Genomic DNA, 15,686 nt, shown 5'->3' with positions numbered 1-15,686 from the left:
GTGTGTGGCCTGAGCTGCCTCCTCCCTGCGGTGGCGCTGGACGCGCGTCCTGGCCCCAAAGAACACAGAGCCGAGTCCAGGGGGCAGAGTTTATTCCAGTTGGGGAGGGCATGGCAGAGCCTCACAGCAGGAAGGGGACAATGGGCATCCGCAGGGGCGGGTAGTCACGGAACTCTTTCAGATAGCTGCGGTGCTTGCCCTTGGCCCAGATGGTCATCTGCGTAAAGCCTACCAGCGAGAAGAGGGCCACTGAGGGCAGCAGGGGGGTCAGAGGCTGCGGCCCGAGGGCAGGCACTGGCCGCAGCTGTGGGGAGGGCGGGCTCACCTGGCAGGCACTGCGTCATGATGGCGAAGCCGATCCAGGACCCCACCTGTGGGCAGGGAGGGCTGGGGTTCCGGTGGCCGCAGCCTGGTGCCCAGAGGCTGCCCAGGGCTGAGCCACCACCCTTATTTTCCCACACTGGGCACTGACTCCAGGGCTTCACACCAAGCTACACTGCCAGCCCAGTTACTGAGACAGGCAGGATGCAACCTGCAGTTCTCCTGCCTCAGCCTCCCAGTGCGGTGCCCTGCCGCCCTGCCCTCACCTCATAGGTGTAGTTGGGGCAGGACACCAGCAGGAAAAGCCACGTGAAGGGGTTCTTGGTGGGGTACGGGATCTTCCTGGTCTTGGACCCTGCAGGTGAGGCAGAGGCAAGGGGTGGGGCCCTGGCCAGGTGCAGCCAACCCAACCCACCCAGCCAGCCAGGCGGGCAGTCCACTCACCGGCTGGCCGAAGGTCACGCAGCGCCATGTGGATGGAGAAGTTGCCCAGCTGACAGATCTGCGGGAGGAACGGGTCAGCCTGGGCTCCCACCCCCACTGCATCCCCCAGCACCCCACCTGCTTACCACGAAGATGGCCAGCGCCAGCTTAACCTGCTGAGCTCCGTAAGCTGCGGGGAAGCAGAGAGGCGTGAGAGCGGGAGGGGTTGCGAGTGGCTGGGGGAGAAGGGGGACCCTGGCACTTACTGGGGGGCGTGTAGAGAGGGTGGTTGATGTAGTAAGCCATCCAAGCGGCGAAGCCCCAGTAGTAAGTGCAATTCTGAAAGGGGGCGACAGGGAGGGCCGTGGGCAGGGGTTAGCACCTGCATGCAGGGCTCTGTGGTGAGTGGGGCCTTGCCTCACAGGGTGGAGTCTAGTGGGTGTGGCCGGTGATGGAGCCGAGTGGCCCTGGTCTTGTAGGCTGGGACTGGTGGGTGTGGTCATGGGTGGGTGGGGCTCCGGGAATCCATAGTCCCAGGCTGCTGGGTGTGGCCCAAGGTAGGCACAGCCTCATGTGGGCAGAGCCCCAGACAGCTAAGGTCCCATAGACCTGCTGGGATGCGCGGGGCTGCCCCAGTCATGGGAGCTGGGACTCCGTGGGCGTGGTCGGGTGGATGCGGCTGTGCGCTCACCTTGAAGATGTTGCGCAAGGGCATGGTGCCGTGGGAGAAGCGGTGCACAAAGAGCGTCTCCAGCAGCCGCTTGACGTAGTGGAATGAGTGGCAGATGCAAGCGAGGCTGCAGGGAGGGAAATGGGGGGTCACAGTGCAGGCAGCACGATCCCCGCCCCTACCCGGCCGAGCCACTCGCCCCACACTCACTGCACCACCGAGTGCCGACTGGACGTGAAGTCGTATTTGTGGCCGTAGATGAAGGGGACCCGGAAGTAGAAGAGCAGGTAGATGAAGAGGGGCCCGGCGTATTCCGTCAGGAAGACCTGGGTCAGGGCGCAGCGGTCACCTCTGTGGCCACCCCTGCAATGGGGGCGGGGCGGGGCCGGAACTCACCGTCACCCAGCTGATCTGTGCCCCCAGGTCCCGGAAGTACAGCGTGGCTGTGGTGCCCACGGGCAGCTTCTGCAGCACATCCTCGTCCTTCAGGGACCTGCCCTCTGCAGAGGGTGCGGGTCAGGAGCTGCCATGGCCCCGCCGCCGCCCCCCCCCGCCCTGGGTGTGGCACTTACTCGGGTCCAGGCGCAGGGACTGGCGGGCCGGGTACCATTGCGGGTCTGCAGGCAGACAGCAGCGTCACCAGGGGAGCCCTGAGGGCAGGCGCGGGGGAGTGGGGAAGGCTATGGCGGAGGGGGGTTAGCAGGGATGGGGTGTGCATGGCAGGCAGACTCACGCGTCTTGGTGAACAGGTTCTTGATCTCCGCGATGGTGGCCTGGGGCTCTACCTGGTGAGTGGGCCAGGGAGGTGGCTCTAGGGCCCATACCCAGGAACCTGGGGACGGGGCTGGGAGCCGCATGGGCCCTGCCAGTGTGGGGACAGCTGAGGCCCTGGGATCCCATGTTACCAGCCAGCTGGCAACACCCCACTGCCGGGTGGGAGAAGGCAGGCCCTGGCAGGGGCGCCCCACCTCCTTCCCAAGCCCTGCAGAGCCTGCTGAGGCGGCTCTGTGTCCTACCCAGGCCTGCCAGGCCATGCTGCCCACTCCCTCACCCAGGGCCAGCACGCCTACTGTGCCCTCTGAAGGGCAGGGGTGGGCACCAAAGGCTGGAGGAACGTGCTTCCTGGCCTCCTGCCGCCAGCGACATGGTCCTACCTTGTCCAGAAAGCACAGCTTCTCTCTGGTCTTTGCATCCAAAATCTCCACCTCGAAGAAGAGAACAGCCTTTTTGGGTTTCTTGGCCGTCTTGGGGGGCGGGGCCCGGGGTAGGCCATTGAGACTGGGGCTGAGGCCCTGGCTGGGCTCCCGGGCCACCAAGCTCAAGCTGAGGTCCATGCTGTGCACCACTGCCGCCGGCTTACTTCTCTGCTCGGCCCAGCCAGTGAACCCCACTGCCAGTGGCGCCCCCGCCACTGACCTCCCCACGCAAGGGCTGCGCCAGGCGGACAGCGATCAAATTCTGCCACGGTGTTGGAAAATGGCCCGAGCCCGCCCCGAGCTGCCAACTTCTATGCCAGGTGAAATCCGAGTGCCACCAGAGCCATGGCCCAGCTAAATATAAAACACTCAGCCCGAGCCCCCAAGGAGCCGTGCCACCGTCCCACAACAGCATGGGGGTACAGCAAGGTCCCCACGGCAGGCAGGGCCTCAGGCTGGCACCACAGAGTGTGAAGTCAGCCTGGCCGGGCACCCAGCGCAGGCCCCGGAAGCTCACTGGGCCCTGAGAAACCCCAGCTGTCTTGAGAATCCGTGAGAAAGATCATCCATTTCCTTTCTGAGCTGTGAGAGACACTCTGGATTATGTTCCTTGCACGAGTGTGTTCCTGCAGAGGTGACAGATTCCCAAGTTACTGGAGCAGACAGGCCCTCTCTGCATGGTCAAGGAAAGGGCCAGGGAGGCAGGGCTCAGCCAGTACCCAGCTACAGGTCAAGTCCCCCTGGGCCTTGTCCCACCCAGACGAGGACCCTGTTCTTAGGCCAGAGAAGCCAGGCCCAACCCAGCAGCAGGGCCACAGCGAGGCAGACAGTATCTCCTCTCAGAGCGGTGCAGGTTCCCAGGCCTGCACCTGGGGGTCAGTGTGGCTGGGAGGGCAGGGCAGGACCAGCACCCTGAGCCCTGGCAGATGCCTCCACTGTGCCCACACCAGACGGCGCACCCCCCCACCCAGGAGACCAGAGTGAGGAGGGCTCGGGAGGAGCAGGGTATTAATAGATCCTGCACCCGAGGGGGCAGCGCCCGCGTGCTTTCGAGCCTGTGTGGGCCCTCAGGAAGGCAGCACAGTGTCCACGGGACAGAAGGGCTTGGAGTTCCAGCGGAACCACTCAGGGGCTTAAAATACAACCAGCCAGGCTCCCTGCTGGCCAGAGGCTGGGGGAGGGCTGAAACTCTACCCCCGCCACTGCTGCTGGGCACCGACCAGCCAGGGTGGGGGCCACAGTGCCTGTGTGTTGTCGGGCTCAGGCAGCTGGGAGAGGAAGCCGCTGCAGAAGGGGGCCTGGTTACGCTTGAAGCTGCAGCCAACACTCAGGCCGGGGAAGGGGAGCCACCTGCACCCCACAAGGTAAGCCAGGGCCTCGGGCAGCACCCAGGGCCCACAGGGTGGGAGGGGCGCTGCAGGCCACGGGGCTGCAGGGCTCAGTCCTCAGCTCCCAGATGGGGTACACACTGCAAAAAAAGCAGCTTCCTGATTCCTCAGCTTTCCCCCCTGGCAAAACTGAGGCCCTGGGGAGGGAACGGAGCCCCCTACTAGGCCAGCACTTACCTGGCATCGCCTCCCAAGGGTGGGGGATGTGCAGGCCAAGAGCTCTGACAGGAGAAGGCTCGGGGGCCAGGGGGCACCCAGGGGACCTGGCCACCCTCATCCCAGTTCTCAGTCCCCCAACCCCACCCTCTGCTCCACACCCGCCCAGGGCCTGGCCAGCCTAGCGTGGGGCCAGGGGTTCCCAAGACTGAGTGGGGGGCAGTGTGGAGGCCCCAAGAGGCGACCACACCCAGGGAGGCAGGGAGGACCTGCCCAGGAGCCTCGAGAAAAGGGACAGGGGCAGCTGGCAGGTAGACAGAGGAAGTCTCGAGGCCCCGGGCAGGGACCCTGGCTTGGGCATGAGATGGCTCTGCAGTGACAGTCACCGAGCCGCCAAGCCCAGGAGGGATTCTCACCCCAAGGCCCGAGATTCCAAGGTCCAGCCAACAGCACTGACACCCTGCCAGTATCAGGGTGCGCCAGGCCTGGGGCGTGCCAGGCCCACCCTGCAGGAGGGCACAGCCCCGGAGCTGGGAGGCACAGTGGGGAGGGGGCCTCGCCTTCTACAGGCCTGGGAGGCAGCCGGATGCTGCAGGGATCCAGCTGCAGGGTCACAGGGCCTTTGCATGACCATTCCGCTCAGCACTTGGCATGTTTTGAATGCTGACCCCAGCATCCTCTGCCCACCACCCGTGAGCACAGGTGGGCACTGAGCTGCAGGGGGCCCTGTAGGGGGGCCAGCATGGGTGGGGACAGCAGCTCCCCAGGAGGTGAGGCCCAGCACTGTCCAGCAGTACCCTAGCTTTGCCTGCCCTCATCTGGCCCACCTATGGAGCCACCAAGCCCCAGCCCCAGAAGGCACAGGCAGGGCCAGGGCAGGGGAGTCTCGGCCCAGGTGCCCAGGTCGGGAGGCCGCAGCTCCCAGGGTCCCCCACGGTAATCCTGAGTTCCACAGGCCAGGCACACGGGGCCCAGGGCAGAGGCCCGCCTTCTCTGTGCTCCCCTGATGCAGGGGTTTAAAACAAAACGAAGCTGTTTCCTGGCTTTGTAGCCCTGTTCAAGTGACCCACCCTCTCTGGGCGCCACATCCTCGTATGCAAAGTGACAGTTCCACTGGGAAATCAGTGGTGATAACCAAACAAGAGAGGGACAGACAGACAGACAGACATAAGGACTTCCAACCTGAAATAAACCTTACAGATTACAAATCTGAAGAGCAGATACTGAGCCAGGAGGCGTGGCCAATGCCTGTGAGCCCAGCACTGGGAGGCTGAGGCAGGAAGGCAATGCTTCTCGGTGAAGCGGGATCTCAAACACAGAGAGCAGGGAGGGAGCTGGAGTGCGGCCCTGGAACCTCCAGCAAACAGGGACATGTCTGTGGGGTCTGCTGCTGACCCCAGAGGGAGGCAGACACACAGGGGTCCCTTCCCAGACCCCGGCACAGGGCGGCACAGGACCCCAAGGTCAGCGCAGGACAAGGCCACCCAGCCAGCACGGCCCCTGGGTGGCCACGGGTGGCCACGGGTGGAAGTGTGCCCTGCAGGCGCAGGACCCAGGCTTGATATAGCAGAGTCAACCGGGGAGCCTGGGGGTGCTGCCTTGTACTCCTTCCCCTCATTTCAGGGCCGGCTCAGGGTCCCCAACACAGGGCCTGCATCCTGGCCTGGTATCAGGGTCCCTGTCACCACGACAGGGCAGAGTGGCAGGGCTGGGCCTGAGCGCTCTGTGGAAATGGCCTGAGGAGGACTGTGCTGGGTGCAGGGACACAGGTGCAAAGACCCTGGGGCTGACGTGGCAGGAGATGACAGGGCAGCGGATCAGCGCAGATCAGGTTGTGCTGGGCCTGGTGGAAACCTCGGCAAGCACCCTACCCCTCAGCTGCATCCTGCCCCTTTTAAAATTTCTCTTTTCCTGTCTTATTTTGAGGCAGGATCTCCCTGAGTTGCCCAGGTGGGGCTCAAACTTGTGACCCTCCTGCCTCAGCCTTCTAGGAGCTATAACTGCAGGTCTGGCTAGGACTTTGGCTGTTATGGGGGGACAGGAGACATGGCAGGTCACCAAACAGAGGAAGGACAGGGCCAGACTCAAGTGGCCCCAGGGAGGCCAAGTTGTGCGGGGGAGGCCAGCGCTCACAGAAGGGGGATGCATGGGGAGGGTGTGGACATGGTGGCTGGCAGGGGAGACCACGATGGTCCAGGTGGGGACAGAAGGGCAGGAGCTGCAGGTTTCCAACCTGGCCCCAGCGGAGCCAAGGTTTACACCTGTGAGCTGCTCCCCGGGGGACAGTGCAGGCCCAGTGCACCCAGAGCAGGGACCTCTCGAGCAGCCTCCTTGTCTCCTCTCAGGACCTGGCGTCTGCGAACGACCCCGGGCCTCTGTCCAGGGCTGAAGAGGGCTGGTGTCAAAGGGTGGGCGTAGGCCTGAGGTGCCGCCCAGGCTCTGGCTGCTGGAACTCCATGTCGTATGCTGCCACCACCAATGGTGACAGAGCAGCCGTGGCCAGCAGTGGCTTCCGGGCCTCTCTGCTCTCATCTGCTGCAGCCCAAAATGACAAAAGGCACCAGCCGCCTCAAAGACGCAGCAGCCAGGCTCCAAGGACAGAGCGCCCGGGTCACCTGGTGTGAAGTGACTGCTCTCCAGTGCCCTCGTGTGCAGGTTCAGGGCCGGCCACAGCCCCCCAACATGGCCAGGGACCCCAGGCTGAGATGTAGAGAGCTGCAGGCCCACCAGCCCTCACAGGGGCACAGGCCTCTCCTTGGGGACACCAGCTGCGCCAGCCCTGGGGCTCAGCTCACCCCCACCCTTAATGCGGACTCCAGCTCAGCACACTGCGGCTCCTTCTCCCTTTTACTTTCCAGAAATATTGAGTCCCCTGTGAATGCCACATGTCGGGGCAGCCGGGAGGACCTTGGGCCAGGCGGCCACGTGGGCTGCACCTGCTCCTTGCCCAGCTGGGGCCGGCTGAGGCCCGAGACCAAAAAACCCCGGTGGCCTCTGCTTGTGACCTCATTTCTCCACAGTGGTGGGAGGGGTGTGCCAGCCCCAGAGGAGCCGTGCTGGGGACAGAAGGGGCAGACACGGGCTGGGCCAGGCTGTCCTGCCGCTAAGACGCCATCAGAATCAGGGCCGTCTGGGACCCAGGTTGCTGCATGCTGTCCCCGCCTCAGGGCATGTTTGTCAGTGCTGCTGTGTCGGTCACCGTGAGCACAGAGGATACACAAGGAGGTCACACCAGGTGAACTCGGCAGGAGCTCTGCCAGCAGCTCAATCCCTGCGGCCCGCCCAGCCCGTGCCCTTGGATGTACTGAGAACACTCAATGTTCCCCCCCTCACGGCTCTGTCACCATGGCTGAGCACTGTGTCCCACCTCGCAGCTCAAAAACCGGGCCTGGAAATGAGGCTCTGGCCCTGGCGGTCAGCCAGGAAGACCCCTGCTATCCATGTGGGCCAGACGTCCCGCGGCCACCACAGTGGACAAACCTGCCCGTCCTCTAAGGAGCAGGCTAAACGCTTTCAAGAAAAGGACAAAATGACCCCAAAACGGCCCGGAAGAGATGCCAGGCCTGACTGGAAACCCAGCTACCAACACAGGAGTTGCTTGAGCCTCCGAGCTCGAGGCCAGGCTGGGCACACAGCGAGGTCCAGCCCAAGATACCAAAGAGCAAACCAGTAAAACACTGGGAACACAGATCAGCTGGGACCAGCTGCCTCAAGTGCACAGGGCTTGGGTTCCTTTCCCAGCCAGAAAAACTATAGACAGGCCTGGATGTGTGGTGCACGCCTGTGGTCCCAGCACTGGGGAGGCTGAGCCAGGAGGATCCAGTGAGTTCGAGGCCAACCTGGGCTACAGAGTGGACCCTGTCTCAAAAAAAATCAGGCCATGCCCGGGGTAGGACTGTCACCTGTCCCCGCAGAGGGAGGCCCAGGCAGGGTGCAACGGTGGTCTCTCCACATTCTCCTGTCACGGGCCTGGAAAAGCAGGCGGTGTCCCCAGCTCTGCAGGAGGCAGGGTCCTGCCACAGTGGGGCTCCGAGGACTTGTGAATCAGAGCATCGCTACAGCGCCATCTGGTGGCCCCAGACCCGACCTGCCCAGGCTGCATCAACGTCACCTTCCTGTGCTCCCAGGGGCCGCCGGGGGCAGCGGCTGGGGCCACAGAGGAACTGGTTCCAGCCCAGCACCCAGACAGAAGCTCCCAGGGTCACCAGAGCCGCCCTGCCTTGGGCCTGGCTTGGATGGAGACCAAAGCCCCATCACAGCCAATGGCAGTCACCCCGAAAGGCCTCAGCCACACCCGTGCCACCCCTTCCTCTCCCAAGTCCCCTGGCACTGCCAGGCTGCACCCAGGCATGGAGACACCTCGCGGGGCTGCTCAGGACTGCGGGCGAGGGGCGCAGCCCGGGGGGCACACAGTGGCAGCCCAGGGACCTGCCCGCTGCTGGCTCCGGGCCCAGGGCCTTGGTGACACATAGCTGTCATCCAGCCATGAGGGAGGCTGAGACAGGAGGACTGAAAGTTTGAGGCCAGCCCCATCTCTTAGTAAGACCCCATCTCAAGTGCCAAGTGTGGTGGCACACGCCTATCTTCCTAGCACTCGGGAGACTGAGGCAGGAGGGTCACCATGATTTCGAGGCCAGCTTGGGCTACAAAGTGATCTCAAGGCCAGCCTGGCCTGCCTCAGAATAAAAAAAAAAAGCCAAAAGTAAATAAATAAATTTTAAAAACCGGGCTGGGGTTCAGCTCAGTGGCACAGCACTTACAAGATGTGAGCAAGGTCCCAACACGCCACAAAAAAAATCCACAGTGCTGACCAGCCCACTGGGAAGCAGCACACTCAGCCCCTCCCTCCCCACCCGACCCGCAACCCCTGAACTGCACAGAAACGTCTGCAAGTGACAAAATTCTCCTCTTTGGTTTTTCACTCCTAAAATAATTTCCCAAGTCCTATGTAGCCCCTGCTGCATTTTTTGTTTCTGCTTTGTTTTTTTTTTTTGTTTTGTTTTGTTTTTTGTCTTTTTCCTTTTTATTGGTACTGGGGATCGAACTCACGACTGACTGCCTGCTTGCAAGGCAGGCGCTTATGCCGCTGAGCTAAGCCTCCAGCCCTTCTGTTCTCTTTTGAGAGAAGGTCTCCCTATGCTTCCAGAGCTGGCCTTGCACTTCTGGGTTCCAGGGATCCTCCTGCCTCAGCCTCCAAGTCACAGGGTGACATGGCCTGTGTCACCCTGGCACGTTTAGGTCCAGTCTAGTTTTGCTTTTTTAATGGAAAAAAAGTAAAACAAAATTTCATAACAAAATAATAGCGTCTTGTTACCTTTAAAATAGTTAACTAGCATATAAGATACAGGCTTAAGAAATTCTCCAAACCATATTAACATGAAGTTTTGGGGTTTTTTAGTTTTTATTTTGGTCAGTACTGGAGATCGAACTCAGGACCTTGAGCTTGCTGGGCAGGCGCTGGGCCGCTGGGCTAAACCCCCAGCCGCACAAACTCTCCTTCCTTTCCCCGTTCCCCCTCCCAGTTCCCCTTCTCTTCTGAAGTCTCTCCCCACTTCACGGCGTCTATTCAGGGTTCTGGGCCTTCCTTCCTCTTTCAGTCCCTCGCACCAGGGAGACTGTGTGCTACTTACACGTGTGCGTCTGGCTTATTCCCTTAGGAGTCCGGCCCTGTAAAAGTCCCAAGATTATCTTTCTTTATGGCTGAGTTTGTTTGGATTTTGAGTTTGTTTTTTTTTTAACTTAAGCTTGACTCTAGTAAACCTGTTGACAGAGTGTGAATAACTTAGTAAGTTGGTATTGACCTTTACTACTTTAAAAAGAGAGAGAGAGAGAAAAGGAAGCCATGGCCAGCTGTGGTGATGCCCAGAGTCCCAGCTACGCAAGAGGCTGACTCGAGACAACTGCCCATGAGTTCACGCCCCACCTGGCAGCACGGCAAGGCTCCATCTCACGGAAAAGAGTTGGGGGTTGCAGCATAGACCTGTCATCCCAGCACTCAGGAGGCTGAGGCAGGAATATCTCAAGTTCAAGGCCAACCTGGGCTACAGAGTGAGTTCAAACCAGCCTGAACTGCATAGCAAGACCCTGTCTCAAAAAGACATTTCGGTGGCTGGGTACAGTGTGGTGCACGCCTCTGACCCGAACTACTTGACAGGCTGAGGCAGAAAGGTTGCAATTTGTGGCCTGAAGGCTCTGCACATAAAAAAGGAAAGTCCTTCAGGACGCACCATCATTAGACATCAGACTAATACATCCTTAATGCCCCAAGTACCTCCTCTGCAGCGTAAATCCATGGCAACTGGTGATATTAACCATGAGCAATCGGTTACGGACGGGGGGCATAGCTCACTGCCCGCGCACCTGCTAGCATCACCGCATCCTCCATTCAGCTCATCCAGCTCAGGAGAGAGGAGCGGATTCGAGGAGGTGGCACTTGTCATCCCAGCAGGACGGGAGGACAGAGCAGGAGGGGAGGACAGAGCAGGAGGTTGGTGACGTGGAGCCCAGCCTGAGCGATTCTGTAAGATCCTGCATCCAAATTTAAAAATGACTGGGGTGGTGGCACACACCTGAAATCCCAGCACTCTGCAGGCTGAGGCAGGAGGATCACCACAACTTCAAGGCTAGCCTGGACTGAGTAGCAAGACACTTTCTCTCTCTCTCTCTCTATATATATATATATATATTTATTTTTTTTTTTGGTCTTTTTCTTTTTTATCAGTACCGGGGATTGAATTGACGACCACACACTTGTAAGGCAGGTGCTTATGCCGCTGAGCTAAATCCCCAGCCCCTATTTCTTTTAATTTTCTTCTTCTTTTTTTTTTTTTTTTTTTTTTGCAAGACCCTTTCTCAAAAAAAAAAAAAAAAGAAAAGAAAGAAAGAAAAATGAAAACTAAAATAAAAATTAAAAACACAGGGAGTAGGGTTGGGGATTTAGCTCAGCGGCATAAGCATCTGCCTTGCAAGCAGGCGGTCGTGAGTTCGATCCCTGGTACTGATAAAAACGAAAAAAAAAAAAAAAAAAAAAAAAACCCACAGGGAGTGGGGCCTAAAGATACAGCTCAATATAAAGGCCTGTGTTCAATCCCCCTACCACAAATAATAATAATGTAATAAAAAAGGAGGTTGTCGCTGTTCACCAAAAGCAACACAGGTACCTTTTTTCCAGTGAACACCCATCTCCGAAGTTTTCTTACTGTTAGGAGGAGGCAAAGTTTGTTAATGCTGCTGAGACAGGTTGTAGCCCAGGCAGGCCTTGAACTCACAGTGCTCCTTCTGCCTCAGTCTCCACTGAGTGCTAGGATGACAGGTGTGCCCCACCACACGTGGCCTCGTCCTTTTCAGCGTCGCCGATAAAAAGCCTGACTCACAGCAGATGGAGACTGGGAGTTGTGTCAGACTGAACTCCCAAGCTACAAAAGCCTTCAGAGTTACACCCCTGGGAGAAATGCTGGTGCGTGGCTACATCAGCCCTGTCTGGACACGTCTTCCAGCTGACTAGCTCAGGAAGCCGCGCTCAACATTTCATTAACAGCACAACCCCCTGAGATTCAAAAGGATGTTCACTGCGGCTTGATGGGCATCACCAGGCTGACGCGGAGTATCTGGGCCCAAGGAGTCACCTCCGGCATGGTGACTTAGTACCTGGGTCCCTTGGTGACAGCAGCCCTGCAAAACTCACCAGGCAGGACGAGCCCACCACACAGAGCCCCGCAAAAGCTCCTCCTCAGGGAGGACTGTGCGCTCCACGCTGTGACTACCATTCTTTATGCACTCAGCAAACACAGCCAGAGGCCCTCGGGGTGCTGGGCTCAGTGCTGCACAATCCCAACAGGAAGAGCCCATGAAGGATAGTGCAGAGCTGGGCCACGGGGGAGGGCCATGGGAGGCACTGGCACCACACAGGCGGCGCCCCACTCCCAGCCTCCCACGCTCCTCAAGCTCAAGGTCAAAACATCTATTGTGTAAGACGGGAGCAGCTGGGCCTGAAGAAAAGGAAGCCAAAAGCAAAGCAAAGACCTTGCTGGGATTCCCGGGGCCGCGCCAAGGCCCCAGCGTAGCACAGAGCCAGCAGGTCCAGGGCATCAGGGACTGGAGCAGTGGACCTTCGGAGCAGCCATGAAGCAGCTAGAGCACTCAGTCTCACGCTAGGGCGAAAAGAAATCACTGAGCTACCACAATCTGGACTGGTTCCCTGGAGGACCTTGCGAAAAAGAAACCTCTGCTGCCTGTCCAGAACCTCGGCCTTCAGTGAGCCTCTGGTCTTCCCAGAGTGAAGCAGCGCTCTCCCTGACATATGTAAATAAGATAAAAGGGGCATGCAACCTCTTGGCCAATCACATAGCTCCTTGTAACCTCTAGACCAATTATATACCTTCTTGTAACCTCCTGACCAATCATGTCCCTCCATCACCCCGCCATATGCAAAAGAATGTGAAACTCAGGGTAACTTGTGGTCCAGTCAATTAACAACAAGCGCCTGGACCTGTGCTTCCTACTTGCCTGTATACTCTTTTTTGAAAACAAAACAAAAAAATAAGTAAAACATAGGGCCTGACTGGTGAGCGAACCTGGCCAGGCCCGCCGGCGTACATAATACACCTGTGTACATGCCTTGGATCCCCACCCCCGTGTGCCAAATGCTGTGGGGTTTTTGCACTGTCTGCTGCAACAATTGTGGCGAGCTGTGTAACACTGTGTCACACTTTGATTGCAACAGTGAGGTTCTGAGCCGCCCTGGCAGGGAGGCGTTGAGAGGTGCACAGTGATCACAGAACGAAAATCCCAATGGGAGGGGTGCAGGGACCCTGCAAAGGTGAGGCCACACCAGGGGGGAGGAAGCAGCAGTGAGGGGACTGACTCCACGGGGGGCAGGGCCCTGGAGTGTGTGGCAGGAACAGGGCAGGGAAAGAAGAGGCTAAGGAGACAGCGGCTCAGGAGTTGTGCTCAACTCAGCTTTGCCCTGCGGTGACACACAGGAGAGGAAGGAGAGGTGAGAAACAAGAAGTCCAGGGTTATTTGTTGGTTTGTTTGTTTGCAGTACAGAGGCTCAAATGCAGGGTATGCTACCACTGAGCTACATCCCCAGCCTTTTTTATTTTGGGACAAAGTCTCATTCTTTAGCACAGGCTGGCCTCAAACTTGCAATCCTCCTACCTCAGCCTACAGGTGCTAAGATCGCAGACTTTGCACCTCCTCCACGCCCAGCTAAGCCCAGGCTGTGCCCCCCCCCCCACTATTCCTGGGCTGGTGCCCTCGCTGGCTCCATGGTGTCCAAAGACGCAGCTGTGGCTCTCCCCCTCAGGGGACTGAGAAGTGTTCTTGGGATTTGCGGGTCCTACAGAAATTCCAACTGGGGTGCAACTGAGTACCGAGCGCCTGCCTGGTGTACAAGAAATCTTGGGTACCCTTCCCAGCACTAGGGGCGGGGTGTAGCACCAGAGGCACTGCAGCCCCTTCCTGGGAGAGGACCTACTCCCCTGAGCCAGGCTGCCAGCCCTGCCCAGCAGCACCTGAGGGCACGGGAGCTCCTCCTCCTTCCCCCATGCTGTCCCTTTGTGGGGAGCAGGGCAATCCTGTTTGGCCGAACGCCAGTGCCACCCTGTGCTGTGCTCTCTGGGAGGCACCTGTACCCCTGTCCTCGTCACTGCTTCCAGAAGCATCCTGAGACCAGCAAGGGCCAGGGACAGCAGGGCTGAGCCAGGGCTCCTACGCATGCGTATACTCGCGCATGTGTGCGTGAATGTGCACGCACATGCAGGTGCATGTGTGTGTGCAGGTGAACATGTGCGCACACACAGCAGATAGTGCCAAGGGCTGTGCAGGAAAGGACAGTATGTCAGGCACAGTGTGGCCCACTGTCACCCCAGCACGGTGGGAGGCCGAGGCTGGAAAATGTCAAGTCTGAACCCAATTTGGGTCGACTCAGTGACTTGGTAAGGCCCTGTCTCAAAACATAAAGACCTGGGGATGCAGCTCAGTGGGAAGGTCCAGTATGGGGCGGGGGAGAGGAGGGACCTAAAGCACGATTAGCCACAAGGTCCCTCTGAGGAGACACTCAGGCTGGGACCGGAATGACAGGATTCTCAGGCAAGGAGAACAGCACCTGCCTCTTCCAGACCCAGCCCTGCGCACCCAGCCCCAGGCAGGAAGGGGGTCAAACTCCGCTCTGGCGGGGTAGGATTCAGAATGCACACCTGGCAGTCTGGGCTCCGTCCCCAGGACCACGCGCACACGCACACGCATGCATACGCATGCGCACACAGGTAGCGTCGCCTTGGATAGTCACGGGTTCCACATCTTCAGGTTCAACCAACCAGACCAAAAACAAAAAGAGGAAACAGACCCCACTTGCACTGAACCTGAACCTGCAGACTTTTTAAGGATGGTTCCCCGAACAGCACAGGCCGCCACCAGCCAGCCCCACAGCACTCTTCGCCAGGTCTCCCCGTTCGTTCTGGGCCCCTGAGCGGCACAGGCAGGGGCGCAGGGTCTGGGAACCCAGGAAACTGTCCTCTGAGCACCAAAATGCTGTTCCGAACCCCAAAACTTCCTAGGTAGCCCCCTACCTAGGAAAGGCCCACCTGGAAACTGGCTTTCCCTGCCACCGAGCCTCGGCCTGCACCCCGCTTCCCGTGGCACAGTTCCTGCACCATGGAGCCCCAGGGGCCGGCGGGGAGCCCCCTTCCTCGTATCCCCAGGCTCTGCTCCAGGAAGAGTCCAGTCTGAGCAAGGGGCAGGGACATGACAGCACCCGCCTGCTCATGCAGCGCAGCTGGGAGCACCTGAAAAGGGCCTTTGTCCCGGATGGAGCTGGGAACCACTCAGGGCCTGTCCCCAACTGATGGGGGGGGGGGGGTGGACTGTTGCAGGAGTCCATCTGTTTCACGCTGCTGCTCTTGGACAGCTAAAACTTTCAAGAACTGTCAGAGAAGGAAACCTCAGCACCCCCAAGATAAAGTCCATGGTCCCTCGGATGTACAGGGCCTTGCCCGCCAGCCTTCACTCCCATGGGGGTCACCCTGAGCCTACTCCGGGGCAGGAGCCAGGCATAGAGTCCCTCCTTGTTGCAGGGAGCAGTGGGGGGACACTTGCCTCCCAGGTGCCAGGACCTGGCTCTCATCCCCGGTACGTACCACAAAACCAAACCAGAGTGAAGGCCCAGGCCGTGGGCAGGAGGGGCTGCTGCAGACCAAAGAGCTCCCGGGAGCTCATAGGAAAGGGCAGGGGACAGATGGCATGAACGCAAGGGAGGGCGGGTAGGGACCGGCGGTGGGGAGAGGGGAGCCGTGGAGTGAGGTGCGAGCAGGGCTGGCTTCGAGCACCCACGTCCTGGGCTGGCTCTGGGCAGCGATGGGGAGTCTGAGTTCTGGAAGTGCTGTCCCGGTGGCCGGAGGTGGCAGCAGTGTGAGATGAGATGCAGGTCTCCCCCGTGCTCAGCTGTCCCCAGCCCAGTGTCTGTCTCCTGGCTCCCAGGGAGGAAACTGAGGCAGGTTTCATTAAGACCAAAGGCTGTGGCCCTCGACACTG

General features: G+C 59.5%; 2 protein-coding genes across 19 annotated transcripts in view; one reads left to right on the top strand and one right to left on the bottom strand.

Moving 5' to 3' along the window:
- Positions 1–75: 75 nt before the first annotated feature.
- The window catches only part of Tecr (trans-2,3-enoyl-CoA reductase), a 21,863-nt gene continuing 6,252 nt past the window's right edge, over positions 76–15,686 (bottom strand). Inside the window, exons 2-13 of one of the 2 annotated variants that reach the window (XM_003461798.5) lie at positions 2,569–2,619; positions 2,148–2,199; positions 1,987–2,031; positions 1,811–1,914; positions 1,625–1,740; positions 1,436–1,541; positions 1,011–1,083; positions 891–934; positions 766–823; positions 588–676; positions 326–371; positions 76–249 (exon numbers count right to left, since the gene is read on the bottom strand). In XM_003461798.5, coding sequence (XP_003461846.1) covers positions 122–249; positions 326–371; positions 588–676; positions 766–823; positions 891–934; positions 1,011–1,083; positions 1,436–1,541; positions 1,625–1,740; positions 1,811–1,914; positions 1,987–2,031; positions 2,148–2,199; positions 2,569–2,619 — 912 coding nt within the window. In that variant the 3' untranslated portion in view covers positions 76–121. Of the gene's footprint in view, positions 250–325; positions 372–587; positions 677–765; positions 824–890; positions 935–1,010; positions 1,084–1,435; positions 1,542–1,624; positions 1,741–1,810; positions 1,915–1,986; positions 2,032–2,147; positions 2,200–2,568; positions 2,749–15,686 lie in introns of those variants that run through there. The other variant, XM_013156959.2, reaches the window with a different exon arrangement.
- LOC100713788 (uncharacterized) overlaps positions 3,286–15,686 on the top strand; it is a 24,959-nt gene continuing 12,558 nt past the window's right edge. For 7 of the 17 annotated variants that reach the window (XR_010040361.1, XR_010040359.1, XR_010040351.1 and 4 more), the window contains exon 1: positions 3,286–3,974. Coding sequence is in view for 1 of the 17 variants with exons in the window: in XM_063228525.1 (XP_063084595.1) it covers positions 3,537–3,974; positions 6,500–6,778 (717 nt within the window). In the remaining 16 variants the exon portion in view is untranslated. Of the gene's footprint in view, positions 3,975–6,499; positions 10,918–11,093; positions 15,285–15,686 lie in introns of those variants that run through there. The other 10 variants (XM_063228525.1, XR_010040349.1, XR_010040352.1 and 7 more) reach the window with 10 other exon arrangements.

This window comes from Cavia porcellus, unplaced genomic scaffold (assembly GCF_034190915.1).
Source record: "Cavia porcellus strain 051 isolate PalLab524CR breed Dunkin Hartley unplaced genomic scaffold, mCavPor4.1 scaffold_17, whole genome shotgun sequence".
In the NCBI taxonomy this organism is placed as follows: domain Eukaryota; kingdom Metazoa; phylum Chordata; class Mammalia; order Rodentia; family Caviidae; genus Cavia; species Cavia porcellus.
The sequence above is the reverse complement of the archived record's forward strand: the minus strand, read 5'-3'. Positions and strand labels throughout refer to the sequence as shown.